The sequence below is a fragment of the Caloenas nicobarica genome, chromosome 4 (genome assembly GCF_036013445.1).
Source record: "Caloenas nicobarica isolate bCalNic1 chromosome 4, bCalNic1.hap1, whole genome shotgun sequence".
NCBI lineage: Eukaryota > Metazoa > Chordata > Aves > Columbiformes > Columbidae > Caloenas > Caloenas nicobarica.
This window is the reverse complement of record NC_088248.1, coordinates 68,996,845-69,017,339: the sequence shown is the minus strand read 5'-3', so window position 1 is coordinate 69,017,339 and position 20,495 is coordinate 68,996,845. Positions and strand designations below refer to the sequence as shown.

The 20,495-nt window shown below is 40.8% G+C and overlaps 1 protein-coding gene across 1 annotated transcript; it reads right to left on the bottom strand.

Moving 5' to 3' along the window:
* Nucleotides 1-7,294: 7,294 nt before the first annotated feature.
* LRPAP1 (LDL receptor related protein associated protein 1) lies at nt 7,295-20,237 on the bottom strand. Its single transcript, XM_065633841.1, has 8 exons — nt 20,052-20,237; nt 14,802-14,946; nt 14,285-14,409; nt 12,563-12,683; nt 11,463-11,621; nt 10,848-10,930; nt 8,337-8,513; nt 7,295-8,029 (listed from the first exon to the last, which is right to left on the bottom strand). The coding sequence occupies exons 1-8, from the start codon at nt 20,229-20,231 to the stop codon at nt 7,964-7,966; spliced, it is 1,056 nt and encodes a 351-aa protein (XP_065489913.1). The 5' UTR covers nt 20,232-20,237; the 3' UTR covers nt 7,295-7,963.
* Between the last annotated feature and the right edge of the window lie 258 nt (nt 20,238-20,495).

Below are 20,495 nucleotides of genomic sequence, written 5' to 3'. Positions count from 1 at the left end.
TTTTCCTCTCTGCTGTATATGCAGCTGTAAATTACTGTAGCTTGGAAAACTATGCCTGAATTTGGGTTATGAGTGACTACATTTTTTATGAGATGCTGAAACATGCTCTGTTTGATAAGCACCTTTTCTAACCATTGCTTAAATGACCACAGGAAGAAGACACAGAATTTTATGGGTTACTAGCTGCTCATTTCTGTTAAAATTATGCATTTTTTTCAGATGAAAGTGGTTAGGTTTTAACATCACCTTTTATCTGGGAAGACGCTTAGCTCTCATTTGGCCAGTAATACGAACATTATATTGCAATGTATGTTGAGAAGAAATGTTAATTTGACATCATATAGCAATAAGAACAAACAAGACAGAGTAAAGATGGAAGAATTAGAAGTTATCAAAGGGATACTTGTAAGGAATAGCTTTGTAAACATGTCTTTTCAGCATAGGTGAGTGGAATTGAGGAAAAGTGGTGTGTTTTGTGTTGGTTTTTTTTCTTTGAATGTGGATGGGTTCTGATGAGTTCAGGTTTATGCTTTCCCTAAAAGATGACTGGCTTCAGGGTAGCCTCCCTCTGAGGCTTACGGCAGTGATAATCAGTTGGTTACAGATTAAAAATAAGGCACCTGTGGACTTTCTTTGAAAGGCTGGACCATAAATGACAGGAAAATACATGTAATTCACAGCCTGGATTCTGACACAATAAATGGCTTTATAAGTCAGTGGGCAGGTGTAGGAAAGTGCAACTGCTGAGCAAACTTGGAGTTTCATAAAAACTTCAGGGTGAGTGAAAGTTAACTTTCAAACGTTTGTCTACATCAGAGCATCTAGAAATAATTCAAATTTATTATCCCACTGTGTACACAGAGGCGTATGTAACAGCACCATTTTACTGAAATAATAAGCGTCAACTTATTTGAGGAATGTGCAGTGGGGGGGTGGGATCAGAAAGCAGATTTAGCATGACAGTAATTTGTCTCTACAGTACATTATACTGTTGTGAAATCCCTAAGAAAAAAAAAAAATGAAAAAAGCCTTAGCATCTGCTATTGTATAAGTTAAATTTTACTCATCTGTGGGCTGAGCTGGCAATTTATGGATAGTTCATGTACAGAAAATAGAGCAGATTGCATGCTCGGAAGGGAATCTGGCCTTTGGGATCCAAAGTTTTATTATGTAATGAATTGCTCAGATTCATCACACGCACATCGGTGTCTCTGCTGCAGTTGGAAGATGCAGCCCATGACCTGCCTTTGGCCGCTGTCACACTCTGTCCTTTTAGTACCGACAGTCAGCAGTACCGGACACAGATCAGGAAGAATGGGGAACGTTCATGTTGAGAGTTTGATGGAGAAGTAGGAGGGTGTCAGCAGAGAGCTGGTGAGCAGCGGTTGTCCTTTGCCAGGCCTTGTGCTGACAGGATAAGCGTGACAGGAGAGTTTTTGAGTCTGTAAAATGTGGTGTTTAGGTCAGTGCTGGAGGTTGCCAGCTGGATTGTTGGTTCTTGCACAAACTGGGGTTGTGGTGGGGAAGTGGAGTCTCCTGGAACATGCTGAGGTTGTGGTTGCGTCCTCAGTCTAACAAGACGTACCAGCACCGCCTCTGCTAGGAATGGAGTGGGAACTGTGGGATGGCTAAATGCTGGTGTCCACTCTGCAGAGGCAGACTGTCACGCTCTATGTGCCACAGAGTGCGTCCTTTTATCAAGTCATGCAAATGGTTCAAGTTTGCAGAGTATATGCTATATAGACCTCGGAGGGAATTATCCTCCACGTCTGTTTTTTCTCCTCTGTAGAAAGCATTATATATGAAAACTTAGTATGTAGGTTGGTGAGGGATGGTGGGAGCTGGGCCCTGCTGTGACTCAGAGAGCACCCTGACTTAACGCAAAGGTGCACCTCGTTCTGCACTCGGCCATACCTGTGGTGTTCACAATAGCTGGGAGATTAGCTAGAGATGGATCAGGTATTCATCTTAGATAAATTTTTGCTATCTCTGTGCTTTTTACGGTGAATGCATGAAACTGGTGACCGCAAGCCACAGCTGTGAGAATGCATTTCCTGCAGTGATGGGACTCGGAGTCTCGGGTGGGGCTGCTGTTGAGATTTCTGATCACCCTATTTGGGTACATTGGCTTTTTTTTTTTTTCCCTTTCAAAAACTCTAGCATAGCTGTTTATACAGATGGCTATAAAATGAGAAGGAACACAATTCCTGAGAGTATCTCTGGAAAATCATGTTCTCATCCTGAATTAAAAACCACTCATGAATGAAACCTTTGTTTGGCAGTTCTGCAAAGCTCATTTCTCTGCAGGGGAATGAGGGTCAGTTTGCACAAAACCTGAAACGATCCGTCAGTAGTAGGGGTTTAGCAACACCAGCAAAGTGAGGCTAATGCAGACATTTGCATCCTGCGTAGATCATTGTTATTAGCAGCTTGGTGAAGGTTAACTCAAGTGTTCCAGGCCACATTTACCTGCTGGAATGTGTTTTTCGTGTAAGAATCTGTGCCAATTTTGTACAGATTAGGAATAGGTATAAGCTGAAAACTTTCTTACAAAAACAGGGAGAAAATGCCTGCATTTCCCATTGCCAGCAGTCTTTTGTTGAACTGAAATGAGCAGTAACCTGATTCTTAAGTTCTTGCCATAGAAATTTTTTTTTTTTTTGGAGATGTCACCGTTTGCACATAGTTCTTCTCACTCCCGTTTTGTTATCTTGAACTTCAAAATGGAACAAATACCAGATCATCAATGGCCCCAGGCACTGGTAAGAACGAAGACTCTTTACACTGTGACTGGGCATATTTGGGATCATAAATGGGAGTCCCAGAATTTGGATCTGGATTGAGGTTGCAGAACAGACTCTTTCCCTTTGAAGGACCATTTAGTTAATGGTTCTGGTTCAGATGTCTTCTTGAATTAGGAACTGAGATTTGAATTTTGAGGTTAGACTCCCAGATCTGATGCCAGGCTTTGCAAATTATTTGGTTTAATATGCAGGTTTCAAGTTCTCAGTGTGTTTCTTCTTAAAATAATGCAGCTTCCTTCCCCCTTTAAAGTTGCCTGGAAAATTATAACTGCAGAACATTAAATAGCATTTTATTTAATAAGATGCTTATTTCAAAGTGATTCAACACTCACCCTATGGAAATCATCAGATTTAAGTTACAGTAGATCAATACTTGACAGACAACCTTTGAGAATTAACCTAAAATGATGCATTTTATTCAAATGGATGTGTGCAGCTTCTTGATAAATTAACACATCCCTGAAGGAACAAAATATCTCCATGCTATATTACTGTATCTAATGTTTTTACATTCACATGTTAAGTGTTAGTATCTGTGTGCTGTTTTCCTTTTGATTTAGGAGAGTGCACTTCTGTTGAGTGGTGGGGATAATATACACGAAGATTTGGATAGGTAAGTGCATTAAGGGCTATTGATAAAAACATTTGGGTCACATTCATTGCTGCACCAAATATGGCTCAACTTGAAGTATTTACTGGGGATGAGAGTTTATAAATTTATTTTGGCTCAAGTGGACAGATTTTATGAATGCTTTCAGTTTATGACTGTGGATACTAGTAAAAGAAATCCAGTCTTTTTTTTTTTTTTTGTCCTTTTTTTTTCTGTGGATTAACAACCTGCTTCCTAACAGGTGCTGTGTGAATGGCCTGAAATACATGTTAACTGTGGGTTGTATTTGGAAATGTTGATTCTAGTTTGTTAGGTAACAGCATATATGCGAAACACAGTCTTTGTCTTTCAAAGCTCCCTGATTGTTACAAGGGTAGCTCTGTTTGTACGGAAAGTAATGCTCTATTTACTGACTTGTATTTCATGACTTTTTTATTTAATCTATTCTAATTAAATGCTATGGAAAGAAAAATATATTTTAAATTGATTTTAGAACCGCGTGTGCACTACTTAATGGTAGATTTTTTTTTTTTTTTTGGTATGTGAAATCTTTTTAAACAAACAAAACAAAAATTAAACCCAAATACCTCTCAGAGGCAGTGCCAGATGATGACAGGGAAGCGCTGTGGATGATGAACGTGTTGTGAACCAAACACATGAACTGTGTGTTACCTCTGCCTGGGTCAGTCCTGAGCTGAACGCTGCGCTCGGGCTTTTGCCATGTGGTCCTGGCTTAAGGGAGCTCCCAGCAGCCTGGCTCCCAGGGCAGTGCTCTGGTTTCTGGGCACTGTGGTGTGCTGGCTCCTGGCCGGGGCCCTACATTCTTTTGTGGAGTGTAACTGCACCCGTTCACCTGAACTCCAATATTGAATAAATGGCAGAAATGAAAATACGATGAGTTAGGGCCGCTGCCAGTCTCTTCAGGGCCGGCAGGGCAAGATGCCTGCTTAAGCTTACGAAATGTAAATGATCTCTGCTTGGTGAATTTAGATGCTCTGACTACTGCCTGATTTATTTGGCATCAAAATCTCTTCAGAGGGGAGAAGGGACATTGTTATGGCAAAGCATCTGTGGTAATGGCTGTTCTGTATATGTCTTGGCAGAACGAGGTGATTTGAGCTTCTCTATCAGCATGTATGATACAGTGTTTATTTTAAGAAGGACTTGGTTATTTTTGTTGTATTTAATGCCTTGTGTATTTATTTCCCTCTCATTTCCATCCCCAACCTGTTTAATAAATAAAATCTGTCCTACTTGAAATCACTGACACATTTATCTAAATTGAGGTTCTTTTTTTCCAGGGCAGAATTTGACAGATTGTATAAAGTGTTCTGATTTGGTTTTTTTCCTATGAAATGCAGTTCTTTCCTTTTTCTGCTCCCAGTTTTTTATTTCAACATGTTTTTCAAACCTGTCTGAGAAACAATTTAACTTGAATAATTACAAAAGGATCAGGTGAAATACCAGTTAAGGAAGAGGAAAAGGTTCAACCACTGTTTGAAAGCTGCTAGTTCCTTCCTATTCGGATGTCTTTCCCATGCAGTCTCTCCTCTGAACTCCATTATTCACTTTTTACCAGGTACAGGACTGTAGACATATTTCATTTAAACCTTTTTTCTTGGCTTTGAAATTTTGTTGCTATTTACAGAAAAACAAGAGTGGTGACTCAAGCTATTTATTTTTCTTTAATGTTTTGAAGACTACCCACTCTTGCTATTTTGGCCATAGGAATTGTCTTTGCAGACTTAAAATCTGTAATAATTAACTGACTTGTACCTCTATTGATGTATGGAAGGCACAGACTATAGAAACAAGTGAAATCAGACTTTACAACTCACTCGCCTGTGCACTGTCACCGAATCTCCAAACGTAGGGAAAACCCCAAAGAGCCTGGACAGGAATGGAGACTGTTCCTAATGTCCCTTTGATGCTACTGCAGACTCTCACTCAGCTACAGACTATTTCAGGGTGAAGCTGGATTCAGGGGCAGAAAGGGCTGCTGTCTCCTCTGGGTTTGTGTGAAAAATCTCCAGGCCCAATGACTCATTAACAGCCCTGTGAAATAACTAAAACAATGTGACTGTGCTGACCCTGGTCTTCACCCTTTGCTGCCGATGATCTGTGACTCACTCCTAATTTGAAGTTCCTGTGACATGTAAACATTTTGTCAGCCTCTTGTACTTTCACGTGCTTGCCAAGCATTCTCTCTGCTGAAGCCCATCTGGCCTTTGAGCCCGATTTCTGTCATGGCACAGTGTGTACAGACATGGTACAGCCACCATCTCTGTTCACAGCCTGTGCAGAAGCAGCTTTGCACTTGGAGCCAACCATTGCCAATGCTGGTCTGACCCTGGTTATCTGTTCCGTGAATCCAGCCCCTTGTGCCATTCCAAAATTCTTCAGATTTTCTTCAAGAAGATATTCTATTTCATTGACACACCAAAGATGAAACCCAGCTTCCTGCTGTGCCCTCTTGTGCAGGACATACAGCTACTCTGCCCACCTTCATCGTAGGCTGAGATACTCGCGTCGCTTTCCTTTGTGCAACAGATTTTCCCCAGCAGCAGTTTCCGAACATGCGCAGGAAAAGCTTTTCCATTCTTGTACAGCCTGGCCAGGATTCCTGAACAGGAGTTGCTCAGATTTCAGTGCTTTGCGTAGTTCCTTTCCTCTGCTGATATACATTACATAGTGCATGAGTTCAAATTCTTCACCCAGGAGAGAGTGGTGTGGGACTCTCCCATCCAACCTACAGTCAACCAGGCACCAAACTGACCTGTGGTACGTGGATTTATTTCTTACTCTACCAAAGGGAAAACTGACAGACCCAGAGAAGCTTGCATCTTCCACACATAGTATATATTTCTATTCTGCATTGACCGTGAAACACTGAAAAAAGTAATGATGAAGATAAACCTGTAAGACAATGCAGCTACTGCTGTGTTGAAGATGACTAAACAGCCCTTAAAGTGATAGTCTGGAGAAGAAATGGTGGGTAGCATCTAGGAAAAAAACAAATCAGTTTTCACATAAATGGGTTATATCTGTTTTGGGGTTTACTTTTTTTGCTCACTAACTAAAGGGGACGTACACCATAAACTGTATGAACTGAACAATCTCTAAAGTGATTTTAATATTAACCGTGGCCTGTGTTTCTGGAATACAACTAGCTGTTAACTTACATGAAATTTAAAAAGTGGAAAAAAACCAACCAAACTTGTTGCTTCAAAGTAAGATATTCAAAGTCAGACTGCTACCACAGTTTTGGTTCAGATCAATTGCACATTATGAAATAGTCTTTATGTACAGAATCGTACTACTTTTAACTCACCATGGACTCAGGAGCTGGATAAATAATATAAAGTAGTTGATTCTGACTGAATGGATTTGTTCACTATTTCTCATGGAACAGGTACAGCACACGAGGCTTGAGAACAGCTTCCCCACGCAGCACAGCACAAGCAGCTGTAATGATTTACCTGCATCAGACCTTTGTCTTAACCTTGTTCTGGAACCCTTTCATGTGAAACACTCCTTAGAAATAAATGGTCAGCATTATTATGATACAAAATGTCAACCCAGATGGCTAATGTTTGCCAAAGTTCTGATGCACTACAGAAAAATCTGGGCTGGAAAGAGAAAGCAATAATAATCTTTATAGGGATTGTACTGAAATACGTTGAGAGAGAAGCTGCTTTAGCGAGCCTTCTGTCTATTCAGAATATAGAGACACATTCTTGTGGCGCAAAACGACCCCTTCCGTCTTAAAAACTAACTTGAGTGAACTTTAGCTTAAAGAAATAAGCAACATGCTCAAAAAACAGGTCTGGTTACTTCTCACTAAATGAGAGGAAAGAAAAAAAAAAGCCTCACCAGTATCTCGTTTTGATTTTTTTAATGACTAAGTGTAACAAAACCAAGCGACCATGAACAAGATAATTGTACACATACATTCAACAACGTCAGATGTGTTAGTCTAGAACTAAATTGTGTGAACTGACCTCAAGACTTGTTCCCTCCTTACTCTTCCTCCCCCTCTCACATGAAAGATTCATATACAGTGCAGCTGAGCCACTGCTCAAAGTCAGTAGAAATATTTTTGTTACCTTCAGTAGGAAATCTATTAGGCCAGGCACTGAAATAAAAGAGTTTTCTGGCCTCTGTTTTAACTTCCCATACCTCAGTGTTTGCTTTCACTGATCAGAATTCCTTTCCTGACTATCAGATCAGTATTTTTTTTTACTAGCAGGAATCCTCTGAGAATTCACATATTTTTCCTCTTGACATAACTGCTTATTTCAAAGCCTATTACTTGATTCAGATCTAAGATTTACATGATCCAAGATGTGCAAGTTAAATTTATAATCTAATCATTTAATTTGATAGTGCAAATACAAAATTGGCATTTAAGTGGACCAAGAAAAATTTTCTTACAGGACAAACCTGTTCAATCCTTACTATTTCAGAAGGACTTCTTGGTAAATCCTGTTTAAAAAACACATTATCTGTTTTGTGTTAATAGATTGATCCCATGAAGGAGAACAAATTTTCATAGTTCATTGTGTTGAAGACCTTGAGAGATTCTGCTAGATAAGTCTTGCAAGTGCTTCTTTACCTAGCAGGAAAACAACACACATCAAACAAATTTTAGTAAGACAATGAATTATCACTATCATATATTCAGATTTTGCTATCAGTATATGTGACAACAGCAAGAGCTGAAATCAAGATTTCAGGCATTTTCAAATTAGGTCTATAAAACAATTATGCTTGTACTGTACTAAACACAAAGTACAGATGTGCCTCAAACTCCCCCTCTGGAAATCATTCAAATTACATGAAAAATCAGCACTGGATAATCTACATACCCTCTACTACTGAATTAAACTTTCAACACATACATAGAATGGATTTCTACAGACCTTATATCCTAGTTCTTTCGTCTTTTCTTCCAGCATGGCATATTTCTCTTTGTTTCTGTTCAGATGATCCTTATCTCCAGTTCCCTCTATATGTTTCAGTTTCTCATGTGAAATCTCTAATTGTTTCTGGTAGTGCTGGTGTTTTTCAATTTTTGCTTCAAAGTGTTTCAGCTCCTCCTAAGACAAAAAATACACACAGCTTCACAGGACTTTTTCTCTAAGGCTTCCTCTCTCTTCTTGCCAAGACATCCCTAATGCTATTTTACTAAGTTAAGCACAGAAAGCTTTTTCATTTCCCTTCTTCTTAAGAATGTCTGGACAATACACTATCATCACCATCCAGACACTTGATTTTGAAGGTAGGTGCTGAAAATGACCCACTACAGAACCCTCAAAAGGAGGCTGATGGCTGCGCGGTGCTAGGAGATGACAGCAGTGAGTAACAAATAAGAGTTTCTTCATAAGAATAGTGGACCAGGGGAGACAGACAGACAATTTTTGAGAAGCCTCTTTTTAAAAATCAAGTCCCGAATTTGCTGTTTTCTGCTCAGATTTAAACATTTTCTGGGTTTGCAGTCTGCTATGATGAATCTGAAACAGGATGAATTAATTCAGAAACAAAAAGCCATCTCAGTTTGTCCCAAAGACAGTGGCCAGACTAACTGTGGTGTTCCAGGACATATCAGAGAGGGGCCTCAGATACCCTGGTACACTACAAAGGGGTCCAAGGAATGTGTAATGTCTCTACCCACTGAAGCGTGCTCTTGTTTTGCTACTTCAAAGAGGTAAATTCAGTTTCTCTGTGTCTTAGGATACCTCCTATGTGAAGAGGATATGAACAGTTCAAACTGTTACGCTGCTTACAGCAGCAGTTCTATGCATTACATTAAGAAAAGCTGAGAGAAACACTACAGTGACATCCCTCTGTTTGACAGACCCCACTTAATTTTGGTCAGTGGTGTGTTTCAGTCCAGGCAGCTGACAAAATTCCTCTCATATCAAGATGATTAAAAAAACCCCCATAATCCTAATAGATCTTCAGCTTTTAAAGCAGAGGGGTTTTGTTTTCAAAATTTTGGACAAGAAAATAGTTTCCTTTTGCTGTAGAACATTCCAGTCTGTTTTACATACTCCATTCACCTCAGCTTGGGGTTCTACTGCTCTGATAAATCATTTTAGCTGTTCCTCTCAAATGATGTACCAGCAGAGCAGCACTTGTGTCTTTCATTATGAAACCCTTATGAATGTTGGTACTGTGGCCACTCAGGAGAAGACACAACTTCAGCTGCTCGAACAAGGCTGAATGAAATCAGCACATGATTTCTTTAATTCTGCTTTCATGGATTTTTTTTAATAGAGTTTCACTGTGATTCTTATTGTCTTAGGATGTCCCAGCATTCCCAGTAACAGGACAGGTTTGGTCTGGTGAAAAGGGTTCGCACAAATGAAGATTTCTATGAAACCAGTAAAATCAATAAGCAAGTATATGTTCTTGCTTATGGATTTTTTTTTTTGTTTTCACTGCGGCAGATACAAAGGCCAAATTTACCTCTCATGCAATTCAACAGTCCTGGCCCAAAATGTCCCACTGAGGTCAGCAGAAGCCTCGTTGCAGCCTCTGACACCCTTAAAAGCAAGGCCACTGCAATCAGTGTAATTAAAATCTTTCCTTCATAAAAAAATCAGGCTCCATGTGAGTTAAAAGAAAAAAAGATGGATCTTTGATATCTAAAGAGAGACAGACTTCAATCCCTGACCCAGGCAGTTAAAACTCTCTCATTACCTTATCTGGAAAAACTCAAGGTGTCCCTAGCCATGTCTTGGAGGGTAAGACACCATCGTAAGTACATGCAACTACATGAACAAGCCCTGAAGAGTTACTTCTCCAGGCTATCAATCAAAATCTATTCTGATACACAGGCAGAGTCAGATGAAAACAAAAAAAATCTCAACATAATTTGAATTAAATAATAGTAATGATAAAAAACCCCACAAACCAGTAAGAATCCCACAGGAATTAATTTCTATAATGTTTCCTTGAAAAGCAGTCTTTGTCATGGTACTTTTGGGGCAGTTCAGTACTGGTCCAACATGGGTAATTAGCAGTGCAAGAGGTGGGCAATTGTTGGGTATAGAGAGTATACTGCTTCCCAATGAAGTAATTGCATTAAGGCATTAGGTAAGAGAGGGAAATCTGGTGCATTGGAAACAAACAAGCAGGGCCTGATCTTTCAAAAGATTTAAAATATGCAACACTTGCATATTTGCTGGGTTTTAAAATGTTGCTCTACCTAGTGTCAGGATTCAGAATTTTCACTTTCCTGATTTTAACAGAACCATGCATATAACTAGTTACATACATATTTATACACTTGAAGTATTAAGAAACATGACTCTTTTTTATGGTGTCTGAAGAGCAATACAGAAGTGGCTGCACTCAGAGTAACATCAAGTGTTTCTTTTATGGACAGATAAATCCTTACATAAAGATCTAACTGGAATTCTACTTACCCGAAAAGATTCAAGTTCTTTCTCAGTGAAATTGGCTGATTTGGCCATGTCCCACAAATCAATCACTCTCGGTTCTTCAAATTCTAAACACACACATACCACTAAACGAAAAATCTGGACATAATGGTTTTATGCCCAGCTTCTAAGCAAGATGAGCATGCTTTCTCACATCTGTACAGACAGATACATTAGGTACTGCATTACTAATAAGTCTATTTAGATGAAAAGGGAGAAAAATCCAAGTATTTAACTTAAAACTATAGTATTGCTGCAGTGAGTAGTTTTTAAAAAGTAAAACCTCCACCAAGAAACTGAATAATGGTGTTGCTTGCCCTGCATGTTGTCTCATTTACCCACCCTCCTGGGGCAGAAGGTGTAATATCCCTTCTCGTGGGAATGGAAGACAGAACTCTCCTCGTTACAGGTTGTCCCCCTCCTATCATTACGCTTCTAGTGTTGGCTTCTAAATAGACCGGGCTGGCTGTATCTTTTCAGCCCATTGTGGTCACACCATGTACTGTGATACTGTGACTACATCTTATTACTTGCCCATTGACAGTCTTTTAAACGAAATTAATCCCAAATAAGCATTAAAAAAAACCCACTGTATCATACCACTGGTTGTGTCATATCCCTGGTGACTGACTTTACGCAAACGCTCAAACCCCTGATTGATGCTTCTTAGCTTGTCCTTGAGCTCCCTGTGTTTGTTGTGCAAGATTTCCTCTTTCACCAGGTTCTCTTCAGATGGGTTGATAACATTTTTGTGGATATCTGTTAGAGAAGAAAAATGTTATTGATTGTGGGCCAAATCCTGATAGGTCAAAAGCTCCAGAAATCTCCCAAATCTGAGGTGAATAAAAGATAATAAGTTCTTGGCATTTGAGCTGAGTGTAAATAAAGCATCAATACCACATTTTAAGAAGCAGTTATTCCTTTTGCAGGTCAATATTAAGATCAATGCCCCTCAGTGCTCTGGAGGGTGATATTACAAAAATGCCTTTTAATTCCTACTGGCCACCAGCCAAGATTTTAGTAAGGAAATGTTCTTATTTTCTTAGGTTATCAATATTCCAAGGAAATGTGACAGGGATGGCTGGTGAGTTCTGTGGCCTCTCCCCTGGACATTTCATGAACCAATCAGGATATCTGACGTTGAAATGACTTCAGGCAGCTCCTGACTTGGTCTCTACGATGAAAACTTCAAACTGCCTATAAGCTTTAGAATACTTTGGCTCTAACAAAGTTCTATCTAGGATTAGTACAGAAGGCTGGATTCAGATCCTTGATGCTTTAATACACCTCAGGCTCAGTGCCTAAAATATTCAAGCATATCCTCTTGGGCTCCCAGCTGGTGAGATAAAACATGCATGTTATACAGACTTCAAATACACATTTTGCAGCAGCAGATCTACACTTGGTGCATAATATCCAGTAAACTACCAAGGCCATCACTGCTAATCTGATGGTATCTTCCCTAATTGAAACAGGCAGAATCAGAAAACTGAAATGGCAACATTTTCATTAGTTGGCAAGATTTCTGGCAGTTACTGCAGAACTAAACCCAGCAAGTATCTGGAAATGTCAGCATCTGCAAGCAGTTCTGACAGAAATGTCAGACTTTGAGAATTTCAAAGAAACTTCGAAACAATGGAGGCAATGGGCAGAGAAAAGAGTTGTACTGATCTTGAAACATCAGAGAAATGTTCAGGCACCTTCTGTTCTGCTCACAGTCTCCAGCAGAATGTTGTATTCGCGAATCTTTTCTTTGTGATGCTTAAATTCTCGCCAAAGCTTATCCAGCTCTTCATCAGAGAACTTCCCAGAGCTCTTGGCCTGAAAGAAACATGAGCTCATTATGCTCTTCAGGCCAAGTGCTTTTAAGTGCACTCAGCTGCCAAACCTTCTTCCCACTTCCCACCACATTTAGAACATCATCAAGTCCAGTTTTTCCTTAAGATCTTTTGTTTTAAGTCCCTTTATATTAGTATGAGGCCAGGATTTAGACATCGACGGACATGGTGGCTTTAATCAGGTCCAAAGGAAGTTTGCTTCAGACTTACAAAGCTAGACTTGCTGTGGCCTACCCAGTGAAAAGTGTCTGTCCTTTCTATTCTGTGAGAAACAATTTGACAAAGAAATAGGGGCCGTGGAGCTGCACATGCAACTGTAAGGCGACTGTTTGCATGAGGGATACAGCCTGATATTAAGCTCAGTCTTTACTCAAGAACTCTTACTCTATGGGCAAGTGAGGATGTTATCAGTGCCGTGCATTTGCTCTGCAGGGATTTGTTCCTCACTGGACTACTTTTTAGCAATTAGGGAAGCACTGCTCATACAGCTGGAGCACTGCCCACATATTTGGTGACCTACTGCAACACGTGATCAAAAGTGAGTATCTTTGATACCTATTCAGCCCAAACCCTTTTTTTGCTCAGGGCATATTTCTATCTAATGCACTTTACTGTTCCCCAAAGCACATGACAGCGTGTCCCTTGCCAGAGTTCTATCTAGTTACAGCAACATTTTAAAACCCAGTAAATCATCTTCTCTGCTTTACTACCACTGCACTAGACTAGTCTAAGAATTCTTTGCTTTTCATGAGTACTTGTTTTTAAAACCCTGAATTATTTCATTTTTGAAGATTATGATTATGCCAGTTTTAACTACCCAAATGGTACACTTCCTATTTTTTTATGCATTAATGCAAATCCTGGAAAGTTTTGCTTGAATATCAGGCTGGGCAAGTGCTTATTTAACATCCCCCACTATACATTTTATTTTTAAACATTCTATGAAATGGTTCTATTTTTAAAAGCCCAGAAACAACACTAAGAAAACCAGGAAAAAACCGCAAAAGTATTCTACGACACAGCCTAATAGTCGTACAAAGGAAAATCATGAGTTCAGTGAAATTTGAGGAAAAACTGTGTCCTTGGTGGACTCAGGATCTCACCCTCCACACAAATTGATGTTTGTGTTTTCTTTGGCAAAGAGAACCTGCCACACTCAGTGACCTGGATGCAGGTGGGATGCCCTGAGGGCACAATGATGTGAGCTACAGAGCATAGCAGCTTGGCCAGTACCTGCCCTGTTTCCGCAAAAATAAGACAGGGCCTTATATTAATGTTTGCTCCAAAATTTATTACTTTTTTACATGTATAGCTGCCTGGGCACTATTTAAATTGACTTTTTTAATGAACTGTAACTAGGGCTTATTTTTGGAGTAGGGCTTATATTTTGAGCAGCCTCAAAAATCCTGAAAAAATCATGCTAGTGCTTATTTTCAGGATAGGTCTTATTTTCAGGGAAACAGGGTTAAAACACAATAGTAAAGCCATTCAATTCCAAGTCTCTGGGCTCTCAGAAGACAGACACTGTAGTTCAGTGAAGAAACACAGATTTCCTACACTACAGTTCCTGGAAATCTCACTCACCTTGCTCCATAATTTTTCCAGTCTTGGATCATCTAGTGTATCACTTTCTGTACCGTCTTTAATATAGTTGGTATCAACTAGCTGAGAGTCCTTCTTTCCGTCCATTCCATATTTAGCCATAATGACTGCAGGAAAATGGAAGATACAGAAACATTAGAATCATGGATGCACAGAAGATGAACGATTGTCTACATCCTTGACTTGCAGAGCTGGATTTTGCAGCTCACGGTGGATAGTCTAACAGTTTAAGACACAGAGATCCCAGGTTTAATGACCCGGGATTGGACTAGATGATCTTTTTGAGGTCCCTTCCAATCCCTAACATTCTGTGATTCTGAATACATCAGGAGCAAAAAAAGCTGTTAGCCTCCTGCCCTACTGACCTATAAAGAACTTGTGTGTGCTCAGTGTCTTGAAAGATAACCTGCTAGTTAATGATTCAAACATAAACATGGGTGTCTAACCATGCATGTGTCTGACGCAAAGCCTAAATCTCTTCTACAAAGATCTATCTTACCATTTAAGTTGCGTCTAAGTTTGGCTTCTTTCTCTCCATCTTCATCCAGCCCTTCAGCCTTCATTTTTTTCCAGCTTATCTCATCCCTTTCTTGTATTTTCAGATCACTGTGCAACTCTGCCAGTTTCACAGGAGAGAGATGAAGCTAATGAGAACAGAGAAAAGTTTGCATTCAGTTATGTGGAGTCACCTCTTTCTGCAATGTTACCTCAGAAGCCAGCAGCCCACAGCATTTGTTTCTTTAATGCTATGTATCAATCTGAATTTAAGGGCCTTAAGGCATGAGCCACTGCATACATACATCTCTTGCCTATGAACATGGCTATGCCCCCAGCAGAGTGATCATGTAGCCTTTTCTCTCAGCTACTTGGACAAGAGCAAAATTAGGTAAGGATTGAAAATTTGTGTCTTTCTTGGGTATTACTTCAAGTAATATTTTAAATACAATTTTTTCCCTGCTTTTAACAGGACCGCCTTCTAAATATGATTCTACTTTAAAAATGTCCAGTACCAACAACAAAGAATGTAAAAACAAACAAACAAAACCCCAAAATTAAATCCATTCAGTTTCACTAGTTCACAAAAAGCAGTAATGAGCAAACTTTTCAAACAACACGACACTGCCACCATACATGCTTTCTCGTGGCCACCTTCTAATCACAGTTATAGTGAGTCAGTAAATTTTGTTTGTCAGTATGGTTTTGCAGACTATCAGGACACTGAGGATGGCCTTGCAGGTCAAGAGCCACTTATCAGCAATTTTTACTATGATCAAAATGCAAAATTTTCTAAGATGAATCACATCTTAACATGGTTTATGTGCATTAAAAACATAGAAAATCTAGAGGTATTCCTGTCCCACATAAGAGAACAAAAAGATAACATATTGAAGCTGACAAGATGACCAAAAAAAAAAGGTTTAAATGAATGACTGTTCAGCTTGAAATTTTGTGAAATACAGAGAAAACAGAAACAAAGACAATGACTAACATGCAGCTGGCTAAGCAGCACTTTCATAGAATGAGCCTGAACTTTTGAACTTCAAGATTTTGGACACTTCAGTTATTCAGTTTAAAACTATGAAATGTAACAAATCATATTAATGCTTCAGAACTTCTTTTGTGCGTGTATGTGTGTGCATGTTAATAACGAGCAGGTGAGACAAGGAAAAGCCCTGAGAACAGAGGTGATTAAAAAAACCCATCAGCAGTGCGATTTCCAATATGATTCTGCCTGAGTGGTTGGATTCTTCCTACCTTGGACCACTGAGCAGTCAGCTCCTGTTTGATAAGAGCACATACTTAGAAGGAACCACTTTATTTATGATTTTTAGTATGCGCTAGAATGAAAAAACCTTAATTGGGTACTTATTTGCTTTTCTGGAGCAGGATAATCTGCATAGTGTCCTTGCTGCAGTGGCATCAAGTAACAATGCTTTGCTCACAATAATTGTGCTCTGATGCTTCAGGAGAAAAACTGAGTAAAAAGTTTGCTACAAATTGTGAAGGAAATGACTGATCAGCTCAGTAGTTTTGCACCCTACTGTCAACACTCCATTAGCGTGGACTTAATATGTTGTCAAGCTGAGCAAATCCAGGAAAAAAATCAGCGGCAATAACTTAGATATTAATTCAGCTATATATTAAACTCCTAAGTACTGCAAAAATAGCCAAATATAATATTTTAAATGTATGACTTTATCATCAGAGATACTCTCTGCAGTTAGTGCAGTCTCATAAAAACATACCGGTTTGTGTTTTCTAAAAGTTCCAGAGAAAAATATCAGAACATCTAAGCATGAAGTTTGGAGACATCATCAATCAAACATTTTAAATACTTAATAAAAAATAAGGAACTACATTAAGCTCACTGTTCCTTAAGGGGAAAAAGAAAGATTCTATTCAAATTCCTCCCAATTCCAATAAGATTTTTTTCTCATTCTCCTTATAATTTATGATGAAACTCAAGTAACTGTCCTTTTAAACATTATAAATCCTTTGAAATGTGCTGGAAGCCTCTCACCTGTACCATTTATATAACACAAGAGTGAATCCATAGGCTGATTTAAAGCAAATAGTTCAAGAACTGCTTCCTTCAAGACCATCTCATGCAGGACCCTGAATGACACCATGTAAAAAACGTCAACAGGTAAGCCTCCACTTCACTTTACTAACATCAGTCATATGTTGGAATAACTAACTAGAAGCAGAGGCAAAAAGCTAAGTTTAATGATTAAATAACAAAGCACCAAATTCCTTACACTCATTCCTTACGCTGCCTGGACATAACATCCAAGATAGGTACCTGGCAATTCTGGGAACAAGTGTTGGAAACCTGCGAAACATTACAACAATTAAGTCGTTTGCTGTTCGCCTGGCTGCAATCATTACCTGCAATATCATTACTCACACTCTTACTTCCATGAAGAAAGGGTTCTTTACTACAGATTTTTTAGGTATAATACATCCTAGATTCTGGAGCCCCGCTTTAGGATGGCCAGGAAACCCTGATCACAATCAATGCCAGAACTAGATGAATGGCAACACTCCCAGCCCAGTGAATTGTTAGAGACTAGCAGGCCAAACCACATACCTCATGAAACATATTTGTCATTTGTTCAAAGAACTATAGAATCAAGGTCTGGCTAGGAAGAATTCTCGTATTAAAATAACTTTTTAAAGTTTTTATATAAAACATATACCTATGAAAACAAATGCTGCAGAAATATCAAATTCTCCCTCCTTCAGGGAAAAGGGAAAGAATTCTGGCTTGCTAGCTCCTGGTTTGCACTAAGCAACATTTTGGGGCTCATCCAGCCGTGTGTTGCACTGCTGAATTGCAATATCCATCTTTTACGTAAAAATAAAGCAAGTTCTTTATTTTCAGTACTATCTCCAGCACTACCAAAATGAAGGAAAGAGTTCAGCATTGGTACACACAAATATTTTAAAGCAGGTCTAACACACGGGCTTAGTTTCCTCTTAGTCCAGACACTGCTCAGACATACTGAAACATCCCTTTCTAAAACACAGGCTGGGTGTCAACTGTACTCTAAAGTGAAATTTAGATGGTGGCAAATTTATTTCAAGTAGGTGTTTCCTCTTTAAAATCTTACTCACACATACAGAAGTTACTAAACCTTAGCTCTTTACACTGTCAGAGTTACCTCCATTTTACATTTTAGCATCTTCGGCAGCAAGACTTAATGTAGACGATGTAAAGCATTTCAATTTTGAATTCCAAAAGATCCAGGTATGAAAATTTAAAAATACTGTAATTGGAAAAATAAGAGGAAACTGACAATAGTATCATTGCCGTTTACTTCTAGGCTCCATGTTGTTTCTTCCTCAGCTGTCAGTTCACAGCTGGAGTTCATTACCACACACTGCCCTATACCCCACCCTGTCCTTCTCCCATTAAGGGAAGGAGTATTTTTGATACCTTATTTTGGCATGTTGGGAACCTGGATATAACTACACAGCATTATGAGAAAGGTTCTATTTTTTGACTAAACCCAGGGATGTCCTGCCTCTAATTCAATCGCTCAGGCTGGGTAATGCCTATACAGGATATGGGAAATCCAGGATTAATATTAAATTTGCCTGAAAGAACTGAACCTTTACCAGCCATGACTCTTAACTTCTGTGTTCCACAATGATCAGGGCATAAATGCAGGTGTGCAGTGTGCTCCTCCCCTCCCATTGGAGCTGTTCTGCTTTGCTATAATTAAATACTTCCACTGTAATTAAATATTTTTACTGTTTTTTTCACTTTAATTAGGTATTTTTTTTAGCTCAAATTGCGAGAAACCTCAAGTATCACTGTCAAAATTAGGGCTCTTATCTGGGAATAGCAATACCCATTTGCTGGTTCCCCCTACGTGTGACGACATCACTTGGTATAAGTAAAATAACACAGGTGACATGACCACCACAGTGGAGGGTTTCTCACTCTCTTGTGCAGTGAGCTCTTGTCCTGTACAAAGCAGGAACTAAGGCCACTGCCTTCAGATAGATGAGAGCATCACACCCCTCAACAAAAGGAGTAAAGCTTTCAACCTGTGAGTGCAGGAGCCTGTCTCAGATCCTCCACAGTACCACATGGACTTCACTCTGTCTTCTACTTCCTGGGCATGAGGATTAACTGCTGCGTTTAAACATGGGAAGATCAACGCTCCCATTGACACAGATAGATATGGCAGGAGAGGGGAAGGAGGTACCTCCAGAGAGAAGACCTTACACAGCACAGCTGTTCCCAGCAGCCCGGGGCAGCCCCAGGGAGTGGGGCTGTGAAGAGTGGCTGGAAAGCTACCTGGAGGAAAAGGATCTGGGGGTGTTTATTGACAGCCGGCTGAATATGAGCCAGCAGTGTGCCCAGGTGGCCAAAAAGGCCAACAGCATCCTGGCTTGTATCAGGAATACTGTGGCCCCCAGGACTAGAGAAGTGATTGTGCCACTGTACTCAGCACTAGTGAAGGGCCACACCTTGAATCCTGTGCTCAGTTTTGGGTTCCTTATCATAAGAAGCGCATTGAGGTGCTGGAGAGAGTGCAGAGGAGGCAATGAAGCTGGTGAGGGGTCTGGAGCACAAGTGTGATGAGGGAGCTGAGGGAGCTGGGGCTGTTCAGCCTGGAGAAAAGGAGGCTGAGGGGAGACCTGGTCGCTGTCTGCAACTGCCTGAAAGGAGGTTGTAGCATGGAGGGGGTTGGTCTCTTCTCCCAAGCAACAAGTGATAAGACAAGAGGAAATGGCCTCAAGTTGCACCAGGGGAGCTTTAGATTGGATATTAGGAAAAATTTCTTCCCAGAAAGGGTTGTCAGGCATTGGAACAGGCTGCCCAGGGAAGTGGTGGAGTCACCATCCCTGAAGGGGTTTAGTTTAGACGAGGTTCTTAGGGACATGGCTTAGTGCCAGAGTTAGGTTATGGTTGGACTCGATGATCCTGAGGGTCTGTTCCAACTGAATGATTCTATGATCCTGCTCCCAGGCCTGAAAACAGCCACCGCAGCCCAGAAGCCCAACACCAAGCCGGGGCCTGTGGAGGGAAGGCCGGGCCGGGCAGCCTCGGCTCCTCACACACAAACCTCCCGCTCCAACCGCCGGCCGCGCCGCTTCTCCCGCCGCGGCCCATCTCCCGAGGCGGCTGACAGGGAACGAGAGTCCGAAACGGCCCAGCCCGACCCCAAGTCCCACTCAGAGCTCTGCCCGAGCGCCGCCATCGCCCCCGCTCCTCCCGCGCCGCCTCACTCACCCGCTGCGCCTTCTCCCAGACCTGGTTCAGCTTCAGCACCCGGAACTCCCCGGACTCCGGCCGCTTGGCGCCGGCGGCCGCCAGCCCCTCGTTGGCCTCCCGAGAGTACTTGCCGGCCTGGACGCAAGCGGCAAGGAGGAGCGCGGCTCCGAGAGCCGCCAGGCTCCGCGCCGCCGCCATGTCGCCCTGGCCGGGGAACTACAAATCCCGGGATGCCGTGCGGGCTCCTGCCGCAGAGCGCGGGCGGGCGCCGCTCCGGGCCGCGCTCGGGACCCCCGCGCGGAGGGAGGGAGGGGGGTGTTTGCGGTAGGAAATCGAGCTGAAAATCCAGTTTTAGGTCGAAAATCTAGGGTCTGTTTTGTGGCCTGAGTGAGAAGAATTAGATTTAGGCTGTTTCTCTTCAAGTGGCTTCGTGTTATTCTCATAGAATCATAGAATCATTTC